General features: G+C 36.2%; 1 protein-coding gene across 1 annotated transcript; it reads right to left on the reverse strand.

Annotated features, from left to right (window-relative positions):
- On the reverse strand, positions 1 to 2,536 carry LOC122360680 (CKLF-like MARVEL transmembrane domain-containing protein 8). The gene is made up of 4 exons (XM_043261494.1): positions 2,285 to 2,536; positions 602 to 761; positions 388 to 521; positions 1 to 165 (listed from the first exon to the last, which is right to left on the reverse strand). Exons 1-4 carry the CDS (start codon positions 2,444 to 2,446, stop codon positions 79 to 81), a joined length of 543 nt encoding a protein of 180 aa, XP_043117429.1. The 5' UTR covers positions 2,447 to 2,536; the 3' UTR covers positions 1 to 78.
- Positions 2,537 to 21,763: the final 19,227 nt, after the last annotated feature.

The following is a 21,763-nucleotide window of genomic DNA, read 5'->3' on the forward strand; positions in this document are numbered from 1 at the left end:
TGATTATTTTAATTTGCAGAAATGATCCCCCAGGGATAGTAAAAACGAACAGACTAAAAACAAACTAAAAACATTTCCTTATGTCTCTTCACTTTTTGTTCTCCACGATTTGAAATTCACAACCGTGTTTCCTGCATAACACACCATAGCCAGTGAGGCAAATATCTGAAAAGGAAAAGAACAGGAATTTGTTATTCAAAGTATAATAGGCTACTGCTACAAGTTGTTTTTGTAAATGCATGACGCGCAGCACACACAAAATACAGTACAGTAATGTTTACTTAAGGTCAAGTACATTTTTTCAGTCCAGGAAAATAATCAATTGTGGAAGGAAAGACATTGCTTCCAGGTGCTATAAGGAAAAGAGCTTTGCTGAACTTTTCATACCGTCGATGCAACCCAGCTGATGAAGTAGTAGCGCCCCTTAATGGCCACATTCAAAGATATGCCACAAATCACAGCCGCTGCCAGGTACAATACAGAGGCACTGCCATTAAAACATATTCCCTGCGGATTAACAGGTATTTAGTTTAATGGAAAATATTTTTGGGTTATTCACTTGATTAATATATATTAAAATCTACTCACCGAAATTTTCCATGGATCTGGGGAATCCTGGTGTGGGCCATAGTCAGGTATATGAGGAAGAGAATGACAGTAAGCGCCCAATAAAACACTGACACAAACATTACCCATACCAGTGCAGGAACATGGAGGTACTCTGTCCCACCAATCAGAGTCCACACCAGAAGCCCAAACACCTGAGGTTGAAGATGGAGCACAGACACTCAACAGACTAAAACAGCACTCATTAACCACAATGAAACTGATCAAAAACCAGCTCTAAGGAAGTAGATAATGAGCATCGAATGAGATTCCGCAGCTCGAATAGTACAGTGTGATACCAGCAAAGCCATTGTTACAGGTTTGAATACTACAGGAAATGCATGAACTGATAAAACACGTAACTGTTTTAAGTTGCTTTGGATACAAGCACGAATGCATTCACCGACTCACAATTTAGGACCAAAAAAATACTTGAGCTGTAAAAACACATTTTGATAAACAAAATAAAAACAATGACAATTATGTTCTCAAAACAGCAGAACTGGGCCTAGCCACCACTCCTTAACACCATACTATTCTCCAGAGTCTTCCCACTCTCCCTTCCTGTTATAAACAGCAAAGAATTTCTCACTGTGTTCACGATATTACAGGAAAAAATATTTTGGGGTTTGGAAGACAGAGCAAGTTATAGATTAGACCAGGAAAGGGAATGCTTAGATTTGACTCAGAGCATGCGGTGGAAGGAAGAAGAACAATACAAGCTGAAAGGAAGAGTTTGTTTCCCAACTGTTTTGGTTGGTCCTCTTCCTCTATTTCCTTAGTGAGCAATTATCTTCATGAACAACGTACTGTATGGTTGCACGCTATTTCTTGTGTTTGTATTGAATGTACCCTTGCATTGTAATTCCAATTTTAAAAATATATATAAAAAAACTATTTGTGATGGTGTAAATGAAATATAAAGTGTACTTAAAGAGAATAAACTTTCATGTTTCAAAAATAGCATTTTTATACTTTTTATAGTATACTTTAAATCCGTTTTTTCTTTGGTTTTAAGTACACTTATTCTGCGTGTTGACTAACATACTAAAGCATGTGTTATCTAATACTACTATTATACAATATTAAGTAAATGTTTTACTTTCTATAGGTTTCTTATAACAAATATGTAATTAGAGATATATTCAAATACATAATGCTTCAATAGAGATTCATTTATGGTAGTCTATAACTGAAATATATTTTAGTTACAATAAATGCTTTTAATTCAATTAGCAGTAGGCCAACATTTTAAACAAACAAACAAAAAAAACTCTTAAGCACTTTATTTTTTTAAATTGCATTTAAAAGCATTTAAATTTAATGTATTAAAATTCTAAATAACATGCAATTATTATGCCTACTAAAAATTATTTCACATAATTATTTTAAATTAGACCTATATTGTTTCTTTTTAATTACTTTTTTTCTTTTTCAAGCTGATAAACAGTGCAGAAAAATATAAATGAACAAAAGTTTCACTTTTGCTTTAGACACATCATCGCATCCTCCTCTGGGATATGGAAAGTGGAAAACTGCACATTTTTCCTTTTCTAGGTAAAGATGCCTCCAGCTATCTTAATTAGTTTACTTTCAATGTATCCGAAGGCGATGTTTAATGCAAAAGTAAGCTAAAGCATGCTTTCTAAATAGCGGGCTACGCTACGGCTATACTTACGATTTCTCCAGCCATAAACGCGCCAGAAGCAGAGCGAATAAAGTTTCCATCGTAAGCCAGCTTGGAGTGAGACAAACCTAAACTCTCTATATTTGAGCTCTTCCTGGTTCTGTCAGTAATGGTGCTGGTGCTGTCGGCGCGGGACTCGGAGTCGATCTCCATTCTAACGGAATTACAAGAACTCCCGGAATAAACCGAGAAGTGATCCCTGCACCTAAACTAAAGGAAACCTACTATGGTGAAGGGTTAGCCTATAAAAAAGGATGTGCGATTCGTGAATGAATCGTTCTTTTTGAAACGGATCTTTTTAACGAATTCGTTGAACCGGTTCACAATCATAATAATAATAATCGAACGGCTGGTTCGAGCGGTTCTCAAGCATCGCTTCACTGACTCGTTGAACCGAGGCGGGAACCAACCGTTTCCTGGATGAAATACTCGTATTTATTCAGTAAAACAGACGCGGTAGCTGATTGAAACTGATTATTGTGCTTTCACTTTTGGCCTATATGCAGTCTTTAAGCTGTAATGCAGTTGTTTGTTCATAGTGCAAACTATGAAAGGCCTGTATTGGATGTTTAGTTTATGTATTAGTTTCATACATTTTTTTAAATTGCATATTAACTCAAACCAGAGTGCTCTTTTTGCTCGTTCTGGAGGAGGGGCTACTTACATTACGTATTTTTACGAAAAAAATAAAAATAAAAACAAAAAATGGCGAACCAAATCAAAAATAATTTTGATTGAAAATAATTAAATTAAATCAAAAATAATTAAAGACTTTAAAATAATTAATCTATTTATTCGCGAACAGGACCTGCTGTGACGTAGGTCTATATTAGGCTATTTCATAAAAATATTACACTATATCCTAGCATCACAAAATGCATCGGCAAATACAATAATCATCCTCACAAACCTATTTTTTTTTAGTAAATAATAAAAATAGTAATTTACTTAAAATTATTTTTAGGGCTTGTATGCCACTGTTAACGACGTTATGATATATATTTTTAAAAAAGGTTTCTGAACAGCGGCAGAATGATCAATATAATATGCACAAGCCACTCAAACCTGCATTATAAAAGAGATAGCGCTGACAAATGGGACAAAACCTAAAAATAAAACCTTGTATTCAGACGAATTAAACGGCATATATTAATCTTATATGTACTAATCTATGCTTCGATGCAACCTGCTAACTTCTCTTTTTTTAATAAAATGTGTTTTTAACTTTATCTTCAACAGCAGTCAAGATGTGTCACCATTTCAAAACACATTGGCTTATTAGCAGACAGACCGCACTTTCACATTTCCACAACAAATATAAAATATCATAATGAAATATGATCAAAATACCTGACTTTGGTTATATTAAAAACATTGGATTAATAAATGACCATTGCTACAAACAGTAAGTATGTTACTGTATATAAAGCCCTTTTTTCAAGTGTCACATTTAAGTATTTTGTTATACTGAAACAAACAGAGTTCATGTAGTAGCCATTTTGTTTTGTTTGTTTGTTTGTTTTTTCTGTTGATGCTATGCTATTTTATTACATTTTAATGAATGCCTGACGGCGTTGACGAAAAGTGACACAACTTTGAGACCTTATGAAACATGCACGCGTCCCTGAAAAACATGAAATATTATTAAGCGTTTCTTTTCATAAAACAGTGTCTTTCCTTACAATTAAAACGCATTTTTATTCACTTGAAAGCATATGAATGATTAAATCCTCCTCTTTGGTCACACTTGTTTTTTTTTTTTTTTAGATATTTAGATGTCAATGATCATCTGCGCATATAAATATGAAAACTATTCTTTTTTTATTAACAAAAACGACACAAATGACCTGCACTACCCATGTCCCTGTAATAATTCAAATGTTTCGCAAGAGGGCACCAAATACATAGAATTTGTCAAACTATGGTAGGCCTACTGAAAGGTTCATCTGTAACTGAATTAATCTCTAAACCAGCATTTTGCAGAAAATACTGACAAAAAGTTCTTCAGTAATGTGTCAGTGTTTTATTTGTGATATCTTAATTTGACGTTGATTGTACTTTAATATTAAATATTATTATCTAAAGAGCAAAATTTAGAAATTAATTACATAAATCTATTACTGACATCACTAAATTAAATTTATGAGGATAATGGCCAATCAAACGTCTATTTTCTATTATAATGTATGTAACACAGTCACCATAAACCTATTATTTGATGGCTGGTTCACCCCATCCTTTCTGCCAGCTCTCTACATCAAAGGTTTGCTTTCACTTTGTTGATCTGATTTTTTATTTATGACTAAACAAACCTGAAAATGCCATGAAAGCATCTTGCCCAGCTGTGTTGCTTTACCCCACTAATACAGTCTGTTACAGGCAATATCAGTGAACGGGCTCCAGCTATTTAATTAAAATATAGTTTATTCGGTGAATAGACGCTTTAAATACTCCATACAGGAAAAGAGCATATTACGACCCCTCCCAAAAAAAATCTGATTAAATCAAATGAATCAGTATTTTTTTAAATGCAGTATTACTTATTATATATAATATTTCGATTAAAATAAGTTTAATTCATAAAAAGTACATGCCAAAAATTCCAAGGTGAAAAAATCACTGCAAGAATAAGATGTCTGTTGCTCAGTGCCCTGCGTGTGGCCTGTTCGCCTCAGTAACCTCTATTTACTAATTGTTGTTCACAGCGGTCACCATGTAGTCAGTTGTAAAGGTTATGCTTTCGATAAATGCACGGTTCCACAGAATGTAATTAAGTCATCTTAGGAGGAGACGTGCTGTGAGGCTCGGGCTGGTAGGCAGCCACGCTTAAGACGCATGAATTTCTTTGATAGTTTAACAGAAATAAAAGGTCTAGTTATTATAACTGTAAAAAAAAAGAAAAATAGGACATATGTAATATATCGTAAACATTATGTAGTCAATATAATACATATATATATATATATATATATATATATATATATATATTATTATTATTGTTTTTATTATATTACATTTACAAATATTTTTCTATCACGTGACAGCATTAAATTTGAAGTTTTAAATATTCATTTGAGAGGACTATAGACAGAGTTCGTGTTTATCTCATGTACTTTATTCTGAGACAGATTCCATGAGAGTAGCAAGGTTGAAAGTTCAATGTCATATACTGTCATATACTTTTGCTTTGTACTTTAATTGTAGCTAATGGCAAAGTCAGGATGTGCGCAAGCACTGCTGTAAAAATCATTAATTGATCATTCTTATGTTTTTCAGGTTAAATATATCCTTCTCTAGTTTCAATATATATATATATATATATATATATATATATATATATATATATATATATATATATATATATATATTGGAATTTGGATGTGCATTTTTGTGTTGTTAAAAAAATAATAATAAAAGAATTGAAGCATGTAATTAAGCAAACAAAAATATTCATGAGATGTTTTTTCTTCTTCTTTTTAACCTATTAGCCAGATTTGAATTTGTATTTACTAATAATATTTGTACTTGTTCAAAGTTGATAATAGCAACAACAACAAAAAAAATGTCTTCTGAGTAAATTCTATTATTGGTAGTCAGAGGTACAAGGGCTGTTCTTATTTTTAAGAAGAAAGTCTTCAGCGTTGTCTATGAATACTTCTTGCTCAAGGGACCGCATACTGATAAATAACCCTCATAATGCAGGGATTGTTTCTGAGATCATAACAAAGACCGTCAATAGGACTGTTATGAGTCTTTAAATCAACAGAACTGTTTTAACCTGTGGGATTTGTTTATATTACAAAATTACAGTAGTCAATATTAAACCCTGATGCTGAAACCATGCATTACTTTCTAATTACCAGATCTGTGGAGTCTCTGTGTATTAAAAAGATCTAGATCAGATTAGGATATCTTAAGCCTTTAAAAAGATGACTATGTGCTAGGAGTTATCAGACAGAAAAGATATATATATATATATATATATATATATAAAACAAAGCTAAATATTTTATAAAGGATTCTCTTTAGATAATCTTTTTTGCTTTTTTTCTTGCATAAAACAACTATGCTCAGTCTAATGACTAAATAAAACTAAATAAATACTAGATCCTATTATGATGATATACTAGACATCCAAACAAGCTCGAAACAATTAGATATTCTATGTGATTGTGATCCATCACGGGAGCTCACTACAACGTCCATTCACTTTGAGTTTCATCCCTTAATTCCAAGTCAAAGGGCTTGCGCTATCGCCATTGACAAAGGGTCGGGAAAGGTTAAAGGTTAAAAGGGGGGCTGTGATAGCCGCGACACCGCCGCAATCAAACGCGCGAAGAACGAGAGCTCTCTGGAACTTCGGCGGCGACCGCATCAGGCATGTTGCTAAAACAATTTGAAAGTGGAACTTTTTCAAACGAGTCTCAGGAAAAGAAAGTCTTTCATCAAGAATTGATGGAGTAAAAGCAGCTAAGTGTCCTTTAACACTCAGTCTCTCCGTTACCTCAAACTTAATGATGACTCCTGAGGATGGTCACATTCAAGATGGAGTCCTAGAGGTAGATGAAAATCAGATCTCTCCTTTTGCACTTTTCAGCCATGGAAATGGTTATCGTGCCAGTGTAAAATCCTTGAAGCAAAATTGAAAAAGGAAATTAAACCGGCTGAATTATCTTTTTTTTAAATCATGAATGAAGGGTCTTTCATGGTCTCTGGAGCAAGAAGGGAGCGTGTTTGAAGGAAGAGGGGGATGGTGGGTCTGCATTAAGACGTTCTCATCCCTGATGATTCTCCCTGCTTCCTTTTATTTCCTTTCCTCTTCACCCAGACTCTGACGCGGTGGTAAGCCGCTCGGAGAATCATTGAAAGGGTGAACGAGGAGCCAACACCGAAGGGATTAATTATTTCGGTGTCTAGGACCGGGGCCGGATTTACCAAACCACTCGGAGACACAGGCAAATCCTCTCACCTCTGTATGAGAACAACATACATGCAAACATTTCAATCGGAGTCCGAAGAGTAGCAGAGCACCAGGGGAACAGGCGCCGCGAAATGCCCGTGATCAGTTTACATCTGCTCAGCCTTGGAACTGCCAGATATAATCAATGCTTCCGTTTGTATGAAGAGCAAACAAAAACAAAACAAAAAAAAAAAAGAAATCCATTTTGACCACAAACTGACCATGAAGACGGGTGATCTGAGGCTTAGTTCAGTCAAAGTGGTTATACCCCATTCAGCGAACGATTCTGGCTCCTGATCACGTGTTTGCAAGACACTTTTACTTAGCTCGACTATGCAGTCGCAAAGACTGATGACACTATTCAATATTACATATCTGTAAATGTGTACATTTGTAAATAGTAGACCAAGTTTGTAATGCCAGAATGTACGTTTTGTGTGTCTCAAACATCAAAACTATTTTGTATTAAATAGCTACGTATTTTTGTTGGTTTCGTGGTTTATTTTTCCGTATTGTATTTTTTATTGTGAAATGTAAAAAGAGATTAAAGACTTAAATATATCATTTGCAATACTATTTCTTACATAAACATACTAATATCTATAATATTATATATATATATATATATATATATATATATATATATATATATATATATATATATATATATATATATATACATGCACACACACATATATACTTTTTAAATAAATGCTTTTTTATTATTATCATGTTTTTATTGTTTTATTTTAGTTAGCTAGTATTTTGATTTCTCTCTCTCTCTCTCTCTCTCTCTCTCTCTCTCTCTCTTTCTCTCTCTCTCTCTCTCATAATCAAACCTACTGTAATTTTGATTAAGATTAACTAGAATGCACAATAAAAAAATACAAATCCAATCGTAATATTCATCTAAACATTGAAAAAGCTTTCCATTGACGTACGGATGAATTGATGTTAGGATATGACAATATTTGAGATAAAAGATAAAACTATTTGAAAATCTAGAATCTGTGGGCGCAAAAAACAACCTTTGAAGTCCTGAGCAATACATATTACTACTCAAACTTAAATACCTTTAGGGCGATGTTTACTAAGTATTCTAATGATTTTTGGCATAAAAGAAAAGTCCCATTATGACCCATACAATGTATTTTTGGCCATTGCTACTAATATAGCAGTGTTAATTGGGGCTGGTTTTGTGGTCCAGGGTCACATATATAAATGAGGAGCCAACAACATAATAATAATAATAATATATATAAAAAATATTGCATTACTAATTGTATGAAATTGTATTACTTAACTATACGAATTAAAATGTCTACATTTTGGAAAATTTAACACATATGCAAACAAAAGACGCCTTATTATGTCTACTAAAACAATCAATTCACACCAATCCCAAAGCATCGATTTTTTTTTGTTGTTTATTGTACAAATAAAACATTCCCGTGAATGCCTCTAATTTGAGTGTCAGTAATGCGCCTGTGTAGAAGTCAGGGCCCTCGGCTGGGGCCCATTTCACAGTGCTAATGTATTTCACCCAGCTCAGTATGATCCACATCGCCGCAGGTAATCCATGTCAGCTGCCTCATTTACGCCAGCCTGATACTGGGGACCTTCTCAGAACGTTACAATCACGCTGAAAAACTGCAGTCTGTCAGGCCAAACGACCACCTTCCATACCGTGCCAAAGTTCCACGCGAGCGGCATCATAAACGTACCAATTTAATGTGATCTTTTCTATTATTTGACTGCATTTTTGCCGTGTTTTTTTTTTTTTTTTTGGCAAAACAGGTGCTTCGTAAATTTATTTATAATTTCAAACAAACGCCGGAGTTGTTTCCAGCCCTATACCACAGAAGAGAAAGTGAACGCTGCGTGAGAACGAGGAGCAAAATAAAAGTTTTGATTGACGGCGTTCATTATACATTATTCACTTTATGTTATTAAAACATTCTGCGAGACGGTTTTGCACACACAGGTGTTTAATATTTCTCTGGGTTTTGTATGGTGTTCATATGTGCCTATTAATTATAGATTCATATACTATAAAATATATGTTGTTGACACCGCCCTTTGCCCAGCCCCTGTCCCGCTGAGCATTCGGAGCTCAAATGTATTCTCCTAAACGCCTCCCTGCTGCCAGAACAACACACACAAACACAAACACACACTTTCCGCCCTCCTCCGCAGTCACTTGTCAGCTAAACCAGATGTCGCCTCATAATTGGCTGATGTGGGCACCCACAAAGGCGAAGACATTATTACACACACGCACGCACGCACCTCCAGACGCCGTTGCACCCCACCCCGCATCCCAGCATCTTCTTCCCCATCCGAACCCAAACAAGCTTCCTACGCGACAATAAATAAAACCGTCTCACACCGCAATCATTTAAGCTCATGCACTGCCAAACATCAACGAGAAAGAGCGATAATCAAGCCGGATGCGATTAAACCCCACAAAAACAAAGCCGGGGCGAGGTATAAAAATGGCGGAGGTAGTCGTGGGAGATGGGGAGCAGGTCTGGTCTGTGGTTGCGTTGGTGGATTACTCCCTGACACAGAGAGAGCATATCTAATCAGCATTCCTGAAACCGAGCCGGGGTGAGAAAATAGATCCCAGTCTTAGTACGGCGGCCCCCCTGCTGTGCTACCTGTCAAAGCCAATATTTCCCCTTCAGCTCCCCACAACAAGACCACATTTACCTCCTTTCATATATTACCCATCATCCCTCTCTGCAAACTCAAGCACGTCCTTAATATGTTTGGCGGTTGTAATTGGTATTTGAATAGAATTCGATTTCGTAACCAAAACAAAAAAAAAAAAAAAGGCAGAGAGTTACTGTTGATGTAGACGTTTCGGCTAGATTGAGAAGTACGGGTCGTGCGGCGCGCAGTATGTGGTGCGATCGGCGTATTTCGGCTGAAAACAAAAGACGGTAAGGGATATTTCAGAATGTGGCGAAAGGTTAGATTCACGCGCGCGCACACACACACACCTAGGAGAACCTGAAAAAGAAAACTCGCAAACGGTGGTTAAATTTCATTATGTTTTGGCAGGATATTCCTATAACTTACTGGGGATACATTCTCTCTGTGTTATGCAGCGAAAAAATCATTTGCATTTTTTTTTCCGCAAGTGTGAAGTATCAAAGGCGGGCCCCTGCTGAGCAGCGAATAGACAGAGCTGGCAGAGGCATGAATTTTTCAGCAGCTTTCGCCCTCCCTTTCTCTCTCTTTCTCTCTTTTCCTGTCGGTTCAGTCGATACGCTGCGTGGACGAGAAGCCCTGGCTGCATGCGAACTAGCCGAAGCTGCATCCCCGGAATTCCACCAGCCTCGTGAACTGGTACCTGAATACCAAATTGAAAGTAGATGTGTAAATACAATTCTTGCGAGTGTTTCTTTACTTCCTCAGAAGTGATTATCCGTGGCAGCGGATGTGATAAATCTGGAAATCTTTCATATGTTTACCTCTCTTCCACCGCTGGGGACGCACACTATATGCCAGTTTGTTTCAGTCGTTCACGTTAATTAGGCTTCGGTTTCAGTCAAATCCCGCCCTAAAGAACAGGGTGAAGGAAGTGTTTTGACTCTTGCGGAACAGACTTGCGCTTGGCAGTAGATTTTTAATCAAGGGGGATCTGGGGATGTGGCCATGTTCTACATCTGACTGCAAGTGCAGTCGGACGAGTTCAATTGTGATTCGGAGAAAAACAAACAACAAAAAAAATACTCTTCAACTTTGTTTTAATTATTAATGATATGCAGTCCGAAAAAAGGAATATTGTTGACACTGGCAAACCAAACGTGTTAGGGGTGTATGTTTTAATGTTTGTTAAAAGCCCATGCAAAAAGCTTGCATATTAAAACACAATCTTATTCTTATTTAATAATTCATAAACAAAAATAAAAACAACAATAGAAAATAATAATTACTATTATTACTGTTATTATTATTATTATTATTATTATTACAAATCTTAACACTTTGCCTAATCATTCTACATCTACAATCAACATTTTAAAGCTGAAATACAGATTTAATTAATATTACTATTGGTGAAGATAATAATAATAATAATAATAATAATAATTTTATTATCACAAACAAATTGTACACAAAACAAATATGGGCAACTACTGTGTTTAATACTTCTTAAAGTACTGACAAGTTTAAATACAGTTTCAGTTATTATTATTATTACAAATTGTAACACTGCCTAATCATTCTCAATGTATTAACATTTTAAAGTTGAAATGGTTGTAATAATAATAATAATATTATTATTATTATTATTACTACTACTACTACATTGTAATGCCTATATATATATATATATATATATATATATATATATATATATATATATATATATATATATATATATATATATAAATCAAATCAAATTCAAAATATGTATATAATAAGATCATGAGCCAATTAAATGTTTGAATACATAAAAAAGATGGTCATGTGCAAATAATAAAGACATTTAATTTTCATACAAAAAATGTGAAGTAACATGCATGTAAAGTGCTCAGGTCATAAACGAATGATCATTGATATGGAAGTGTTTAGGTTTATGCATAGGTTATTCATCTGCAAATGTACCATACAGCTATTTTGAGCACAACTAATGTCTTTAGGGGATCACGCTTGATCCAGCAGCCGTCTACCTGTTTCTAATCAGCTGTTTTCAGCACTGCTATCAATTTGCAAGTAATGTGTTTCTGAGAAGTCTGGCAGGTAAGCTCAAAGACATTTCCATATTGTTAACTTTAGCACAGAAGCGTGCAAATTCCCGTGCCTGCAAATATTGTTATGCCGAGCAAAACTGCCAGGCCTATTTATTACAGCAAATAATTGAATGGTTCTGTTTAAAAAGGGTTGGTGACTTATGCTGTAAAAAAAATGAAAGACTCCAAACCAGAATTCCATGTCAGTGTCAGATAGCTTGAAAAGAAAAATCCTCTAAATGGAAAGTCCCATTAAGCAGTAAAACATCACTGCTGCTCAGAAGCTGTTATTATTTACTGTCTTCCAATATTTTGGAGGCCAGAAACTAATATTATGCAGGAGTTCTGGATCGGAGGCTAAGCACTGTGTTATTGAGGCATTTCTTAGAAAAGCATGCCAACTCCTGATAACTCTGTTTATTAAGCATGTTAGTGAGCATAACAGTAATAATCCAAAAATTGAATGTCTATTTTTTCCAATACAAAACATAGAAAATGCATTAAATGACCGAGATAGAACTGTTAAATAAGGCCCGTCTACTTCTAGCCCTCGCGTCTCGTGGTGTTATATTTCTATTTTCCGTTGCATGATTGCTTTGGCGTATCACACATGTCCACTTGCCTAATTACGTGTGTTGACTCACACATATGAACTCTGTGGATGTTTTGGCCGCATATCACCTTAGACACATTGCTTGTGTGTTAGAGTGAGCTCCGGAACCTTGCAGTGATGGAGCGAGACATGAAAGAAAGAGAGCCACTTAAGATACGGATCTTCCATATCCTCTCCTGCAGCACTTATATCTGCCATTATCAACTTCTAATAGAGCCATCGACACTATCTCAGTGAGAGGAAATGTCATTTAGATGTGTTTAGAATCACATTAGGGTACACAGTGAAGGTGCAAGCATTAGGATTGAATGACGGGGCTGTCTCTGTGTGTCTGCTCCGCTCCACTAGTATTTACAGCCCCTAGGGAACCAAGGTGATGCTAGTATCCTCCTTCAATGTTTTAGGGCTCTAATGGGCTGTTCTGTCACCGGGGCAGCTCGACCTGCCTGCTACTGATAAGAGTTTTCAAAACGGCGAACACCAATGTGCCCCAAAGTGCCAGGAACTCGGGAAATTGAGCCAACTGCGCCTCACCCGTAAATGAGAACCCTGTCGTTATTTGCTCACCCTCGTGTGTTCTTCTTCAGAGCACGTGAAGAAGATGTTTTGAAGAATGTTGGTTTTGGTGACATCGACTGCTATTGTATGGACTAAAACACTGAGACGTTTCTTAAAATATCTTCCACAACGGGTTTGCTTTCATGAATGTGTTTCTCTTGTCCTTGTGAAAAAAGAAGTGTGCCTAATCGTATTGGTTTGTGCGCTTTATAGAGTACTTCAAAATGTATCTTAAACATGTTACATGTGCTTAGTCATATAAAAAAAAATACATTAAGCTAAATTGCATACAAGTAACCCTGAATCAATCCTAAACCTTCCCATAGTGAGCGTATGGGCAACAATTTATTTTGATGGTCCCTTTTGAATATTCTGTTCACAATAACTTTGCACCTATAGGTCAACTAACTTTCATTAGAGTATAAGTAGACTGTCTGATTATTATATGCTAACTCTTTATTGTGATGATCTACCAACAGACATTCTACTGACTATAGGTAACTTTTCAAGAACGAAAACTTTGCAATAATGTCAAATTAAAAATTAAATTTTAAGTATCTTTTAAATCATTGTGGTTAAATAAGCTTTAAAGTGACCGTATTTTGAATGTATTACATTGTAGTTTAATCATTATACGTATGTGCAGTTAAAATGTATTTAAATACACGACATGCAGGTCTCAATAGACATTACAAGAAAAATATGTTTTGTTTTACCATAAATTTGGCAGAGCGCTTTATCCATATTTCATTAAAAATAATTATGAAATTACATTTAAAGCATGTACTTGTATAATTGCGTTTAAGAGGCAATGCATTTAAGCTGTGATACATTTTGATTTATTTGTAAATAACATGCAAGCGTAACATTCTAGTTAAATGTTTCAAGCTAATTACATGTTAAACCTGTAAATGTGAAGTTTATCCATCATGGTGTAAATAAAACAAAAAAAACATTCTTCTACGTCTTTAACAGAAACAGCGGAACTTTCTTTTTGCCAACCAAAGCTTTTATAAACCATTTCTGTCTAACTAATTATAATCGCTTTCTTATATTATCGGCTCAGTTATAAAAATAAAAAAATAATCATAAAGAAACACATGAATTCTCATATTTCATTATAGCACACATAGCAAACAAGCCAATAATTCTGCACTAATTCCAGTGCACATTTTGATTTGCGCTGATATCCACCAGCTGAATGTCAGACTAATGCAATAGCGGTGTCTGTCAAAAACTAGACTGGCCTTTCACCACCAAAAAATGTCAAGTGCAAGTGCCAGCTGAGATTGTCTGGAAGATGATGAGTGCCTGTGTGAGTGTGTCTGTGTGCGTGTGTGTGTGTGTGTGTGTGGGTTGGTGAGGGTGGTTTGTGTGTGTTCACTCAGGGAGCTAAGAAATCTCATCACGCCATATTGACCCATTGGACTTGGGTGTATTTACATTACACTCTTGGTCTCAATTTCACAATCTGCCACATCAATTTCTATATCACAAAACAAAAATCCAGAAAAATCCCTCCCCTTGATGAGATTCAGTCAAACTCACTGCAGTTTTTGACAGTTCTCTGTCACCTGTTTCAAATATTTATAGACATGCTGGAAAACCTAATTTAAAAAGTGAAGGGCCCTCTGACAAGTTTATTTTTTTTTATTGAGACTTTTAAATACAAAGTGTTATAAAAGGTCAGAATGGATATTTTTTAATTACTCTAAACCTGACAAACCGTCACTATGTTTATCTTGATTTCTACTCGTTTACTGAGTAAAATTCCTCCCTTTTCTTCCGAATGCGCCAAAGCACGGTTGATGGGATTGTTGGATGCTGGAGCTCATGAATTTGACACTGACCTTTGCAAGCTACTGAACACCTGTTTGTCGTTCTACATAATGATTTTTGACAAAGAGAACAATGACAGAGGACTGTCATCCTCTGAACAATGCCTGTTGTGTTCTTTTCAACGCAAAAGCCAAAGGGATTGTAGGGGGGTTGGGGGCTGCTTGTCCCAAACTTGGAAATCACATAGGGCTCGGTGCACTCATCCAAGCCGTGATCTTTTGTGTTATTGCACTCAGTATATGCAGAGGGAGCGTTGCAAATATATAGCCAACTGGACAAGAACCTTTTTATTGAGATGACACAAATTAACATTTAATTTGAAGCCACAAGTGTTTTTTTTTTTTTGAGGGTGCGTTCCTTCAAAATATTAGTTGTCACTTTTAAGTGCAAAAAGTATAAATTAAATGCCAGCATTTATTAATATCATCTTTACTTCTGCTAAAAAAGCAGAAGCCATAAAAACCAAAGTGTAGTAAACTACAATTTTAAGTCAGTAAAGCTAGAAAACACCGTAAGTCATGTCGAACTCACGCCATTATTTTGTTATGTTACTCCCTTTTATTATATATATAAAAAAGGAACTACTAGAAATGTATTTAGCCACTAAACACATTCTTAGTCATTTAACACTTGAACACTTGAAGTGATATAATTTAAGATTGATGAATTTGCTATGGATGATTGTAACACTGTTTTGCTGGCAACGTTTTTTTTTAAATACTCGAAATAATCTTTTTTAAGCTGTGTACATTAAGGTCACTAACAGGCGGTGTTACAGTCTTCAAAGCCATTCCATCATCAAAAAAACAAAAAACTTTGCTTTCTTTCCTAGTTAGTAGTTACTTTACTGCTAGGCTTTGTGTTTATTTGCCTCTTCATAATGAATCGCTTTATTGCATTTCTCAATTGTATGTCGCTTTGGATAAAACCGTCTGCTAAATGAATACATTTAAATGTATTTCTGCTAATCATATTTCAAAGTTGACAGTTTTTAATAAACTTATGAATCAGCACAGACGGTTAAAAGAAATTAGCGAGCAAATGTCTAATCCATAAGCTATTTACAAGCAACGATGCAACTCACCCATTGGAACCGTCCACAGTCGTCCTTTTTTTAAACTAGCTGTACCGTGTCAAATGTTACTGGTCGGTTTGGCAGACAAACCCTCCAGAATAGATATCCGTCCTCTAGATTCCTCGTGCTTGACAGCCTATAAATGCAGCCAAAATCAAACCAAACCCCAGCATTATCTGCACAACTGTCAATTTTAATATCAAGTCTATATAAATCCTATTCTAAACATCTCATGGTTAGGTCTTCCCGTCATTTCCTTTTTCTATCCAACCTTCTCTCTTTGTCTCTTTCCACAAAAGGACATAATGGAAGAGTAGCACTGTTTCTCTATATTGATCAGAGTGAGTCAGGTTGGGCTGTCAGTGGAAGGCAGAGAGTTCTCTAGCCGCTGACAGGCTCGAGATAGAACCAAACTGACAGACATAGTTACCTTCAATAAAGCAAGAGAGAGCGGGGTGGGGAGCAGGATTTGGATTGTTAAGGCCAAAATGGCAGTCACAATCACCTTCAGTGCCCATTTCCTCCAGATCTTCTCAACATAGCTCAGGCTCCATCAAAGCCCAGCTAGCATTGATTTCAATAGGGATGCACCGACAAATTTAATTGTGCTATCTTTGAGTTTTGGGACAGGGAGCTTTTGATAGCTACAATCAATATGTGTACTTTTATAGCGCATTTATCAACATGCCATGGCCAGGACAAAACAATCACTGCATTGACAACGTGAACCTTGCTAACATCTTTGTCACAAACTCTTTTACTCCATTTTTTAAGGAATCGTGCTTAATTCGTTTTTTTTTTTTTTCGCTTTTTTTAGAATATTACAACCCTGGTTGCTTTGGAATCGTAAAATAATTTCAGTGTGTGTTTTTCAGCACGTATGCTGTACGGTTCCCCGCTAGCTATCCATTGTAAATGCGAATTATTGTAAACATGTTTTTTCATTTGAGGGATTTCTCTCGAATCAATAGCACGCCGTGCTTTCTAGAGAGATTAAACTGAATTTAGCCTGGAATTTTCCATCAAGAAAAGGAAAAAAAACAACAACGTAATTTTCAAAAAAGACCTGGCTGTAAATGATTACGTATTGCGCTTGCTTTTTTATTCTACAAAGAGAAGGAACTTATATCTGCATGAGAAATTATACTCAAAATACCTGCTACTATCAATAAATTAAACATTCTAAGAATATAAGAGAAGCGGCAATGTGGTGTTTACAAAAGTTAGCTGTAATTTGGAGTTATTTCAAGCTATCAGACAGCCAGAGAATCTTCCCTTCTGAGAGAGAAGAGCCTAGCAGCTCTGTTCTTCTGTTGCGCTGATATCTGAATAACTGTCTGTCATGCATAACAGTGAAGTGACAGAGGAAGGAAAATCACCTGTTTTGTTTTGCATAGATAACTGTCACTCTGATAGAGCTGTCTTCATCTGACAGCTCAGCCTGACTGCAGTGCAAATATCAAACGTCACCAGGGTCATTTCTCACTATGAAAGCAATTAGCCTCAGTCTGGTTCCGGCGGCACCCTCGGTATAAACTTGTTGTTCTTTGTGCTCTGTGACAGTTCAAACCGAAAAGTGACATACTCGGAAAAAATAAAATGGATATTTGCTGAGTTCCGTATTAAGGAGTCAAGAGTTTAACTAACAATTTGTAAAAAAAAACTAGGCCTACGAAATAAGTAATCTGTAAAAATCGCAACCTGTCCTCCGACCAATGCGCTTGTATAGGTTGTTTGTCAAAATCTCTAAAAAATATGACCCATCAAAACATATGCTACAATTGTGCCCCATCATCAACAGGACATTTTCATATTAATGTTTTGTACTCTTTTATCTGTGTTGTAATTCGGGGGTTTAGTGTATCCTATTTGGTAGCGCATTGTGTTATATACATTTATATGTAATAATCTGATCATGGATTCAATCCCAGAGGAGATATATGCTCATAAGATGTGTATGTGCTAAAAATTAGGATTTTCATGATGGAAGACGCAACCGACACTGTCATTTATTATGCCTGCTAGAGGGCGCTTAACTTTAAAGCGTAAATGTAGGTCGTAAGTAAAGGTCCTTTGCGCAAATAACCTATAGAGTCACTTTTTGTTGGAGGACAGACTCAAAAATCAGAAAGCTATATCTATTTACTGTCTGTCTGTGTCTGCTGTCTGTCTGTCTGTTTGTCTGTCTGCTGCCTGCCTGTCTACTGTCTACCTGTCTGTCTGCCTGTCTGTCTACTATCTGTCTGTCTATCTCCCTTCTGACTACCTGTCTGGCTTATTGTCTATCTGTCGCCTGTCTGCCTTTCTGTCTGTCTGTGTTTGCTGTCTATCTGTCTGTCTATCTGTCTGCCTGTCTATCTGTCTGCCTGTCTGTCTGCCTGTCTATCTGTCTGTCGTCTGTCTGCCATTCTGTCTGTCTGTGTTTGCTGTGTGTCTGTCTGTCTGCCTACCTGTCTGTCTACTGTCTGTTTGCTATTTCCCTTTCTGACTACCTGTCTGTCTACCTGCCTGCCTGTCTGTCTACTGTCTGTCTCCCTTTCTGACTCCCTGTCTGTCTGTCTGTCTGCCTGCCTGCCTGTCTTTCTACTGTCTGTTTGCTGTCTCCTTTCTGACTACCTGTCTGTCTGCCTGCCTATCTGTCTGTCTACCTGCCTGCCTGTCTGTCTACTGTCTGTCTCCCTTTCTGACTCCCTGTCTGTCTGTCTGTCTGCCTGCCTGCCTGTCTGTCTACTGTCTGTTTGCTGTCTATCTCCCTTTCTGACTACCTGTCTGTCTGTCTGTCTGCCTGCCTTTCTGTCTGTTTGCTGTCTGTTTGCTGTCTATCTGTCAAACGTTAATGTCCATAAGAAGACTTAAAAGCCTAAAATAAATTTCTGATGTCCTTCCCCTTGTCCTGTCCCCTCGTCATTCTTTTTCTTTTTGTGACCCTGGACCACAAAACCAGCCTTAAGCTGCACGACTACATTTGTAGCAATAGCCAAAAATACATGAAACGGGTCAGAATTATCGATTTTTCTCTCATGACAAAAATCCCTAGAATATTAAATGAAGATACACTATTGGTTTTAAAGTTTTAAAATTGGTTTTAAAGTTTAAAATTGATATTATAACAAGTAATACAAGTGGTCAGTGACTCATGTGCTATTCTAAATCTCGCAAAGCTGTACAACGTGGTTACAACTGACTAAAACTAGAATCCATTTGAACGCAAAATTGCATGACCAGAGGTCCAAAAGTAAATAAATAAATGAAATCATGCAAACGCTCAGACCATCTATTATTTAAAAGCCCATCATATAGACACATTGATCCAGCTATGAATACACAAACATTATTTCCCCGAGCAAAAACTTTAGTTGAGGATCTTAAAATTTTAAATTATTCATTTGTTAATTTATTCAATTATTGGGGAGAACTGCTCAGCAGCATCAGTCATCTTATCTAGACTAGATATATATCAGTAAAACAGCAGAGAGGGAACGGATTAGGCAGATATGAGATTCCATTGAGTGAAAGTCCTGACTCTTCTCTTCCTTTCAGTGCTCTATAGTTTCTGCTTAATGAAGCTCAGATATGTGTAGCTCAAACTCATTGAGTTTCCATTCAGTCCTGGAGGCCAGTGCATGTCCTTGGCTCTGACATTGAAAACCGAGTAGGCTTGCCGATTATAGACAAAGAGCTATTTCTCGCAAAATGATAAGAGTTATCATTGAGTAACATTTGTGGTGACAACTTGTGAAAGAGAGAATAAAAAGAATTGAAATTCGGTTCTTATTGTGCTCAAGGTGATTAAAAATTGTGTGAATTTAGATAATATGAAGAAATATAAGGGCACCTTGCAGAAAAGTAAAGCAAACTGTTTAAATTAGATTAAAAGTGGTTCCATAAGAAATGAACTTAACTATATGGCCTATAATCGGGATTCAAAGAACTGGTGGTATGAGAGCCAAAAATGATTTGCAGATTTCTTTGAACAGAAACAAATGCATCAAATTGAATTCTACAGTATTTGCTGCAACACAGTTTTTTTATGTAGTGAATTATTGATGGCAAAAATAAATAACATTTCAATTAATATCAGATTTTAATGTTTTAACAAACATTTTTACTTTTATAAAATGAATATTGTTGGTTTTTGTATTCAGTCAGCACTCAGTGTCCAGTGTAAAATCAGATTCCTCCAGCAGAACCAGTCGAAAATCATAGCTCTATAGAACCTACTCCAGTCCTCCCTCATAAAAATAAATATTTGTTAAACACACTCCTCCTCAAGCTCATAAAATTTGTAGAGAGGCTATGCAATGGCCTTGGCTCGCTGACTACTGGATCAAGTTCATGTCAAGAAATTTAAATTTTCAAAACACTGCAAAGATGAACAACTCGCTCAGAAACATTTGCGGGTATACAAACATCGGGCAGAGCTGGCCCATGGGGCTTGCTGCTCGAGGTTTCCTGGGTCCAGGGTTCTGGGCTGCTTGACACGCAGGAGAGCGAATCACGGTAAGCTTTCCTGGGAGACGGGAGAGGCGGAGGTCAGTTCACGCCTGCAGGCAAGCTCATTTGCATGCTAGGGGCGGGACCTGATGGTGCTCTGTTGCAGGCACACTCAGCAGGACATCGCTTACATAATTGATGAAATATGATAATAATGCAAGCTGGCGTTGGCTTAAGCAGGCTGGAGCAGCTCCCCAAGAGCTGGGCCTGGGCGAGCCTTAGGATGTGTGGCAGAGAGAAATGGAGAGATTGTGGGGAGAGAGAGAGAGACTGAGATTGAAGCCTGGAGCAGAGTTTTTTTGGGAGGTCTTGTTTGTGGATTGACATTCCTCTAAAGACCACAGTGGCATCGCCAGTGGTGGCCTGGGTTGCTTTTTGTGTGGTTAGTATCATGAATATTTAACATACTGCTGTAAGGCACCCTGAGCCTTCAAGCTAATCTGAACACTTACTTGTGTGATAAAAACCAATAAAAATATACAACTGAAGTTTTGGTGTGTATATACTATGTCTTTATATATAGTATGTGACGTAAAGTATGTATTTAGAGTACTACTGCAGTAAGATGCATTCATCATATTTTAGGTCAAAATGTTCATATTACAGTGTAATTCCATATGTTATTACTAATGAATGACCTGTATTTAAGTAAGTGTATGAGGGTATGTAAGGGTGCAATTATTAAAGTGTATTTACTGAGTGCATACTGAGTGATATTTAACAATGTCTACAGTACTTACTATAGAGTTAGAATTTGGTTACGGCAGTGAATTATTTGGAATTTACTGTTTTTTCCTTCTGAAAATGCAAAAAAACAAGAAAGTGTTTTGTTGTGCTACATGCAAATAAGATTAGATGGTTATGATTAGATTTAAAAAGTGTGGTTACAGGTATTACCTAAAGGTCTGATTAATAACTACCAAACCCATTTTTCTTTTCTAATACGCACACTTATGTAAAATATAAAACTAAACTAAATGTACATAATAAGTAATGCAGTAAACATAATATATGCATACTGAATTAACTAACTTATAATACATATGTTTATATATGTTATATATACATTTACTTTTTATATGTGGGCTGGGATTGCTTGTTTTTTATATATAAAAAACATTCTATTTTTGGCATTCTATTTTTTTCTGCTATTCTGACTGCAGCAGAATATGATTCAGAAGAAGAA

The sequence above is a fragment of the Puntigrus tetrazona genome, chromosome 16 (genome assembly GCF_018831695.1).
Source record: "Puntigrus tetrazona isolate hp1 chromosome 16, ASM1883169v1, whole genome shotgun sequence".
NCBI classification, from domain to species: Eukaryota; Metazoa; Chordata; class Actinopteri; order Cypriniformes; family Cyprinidae; genus Puntigrus; species Puntigrus tetrazona.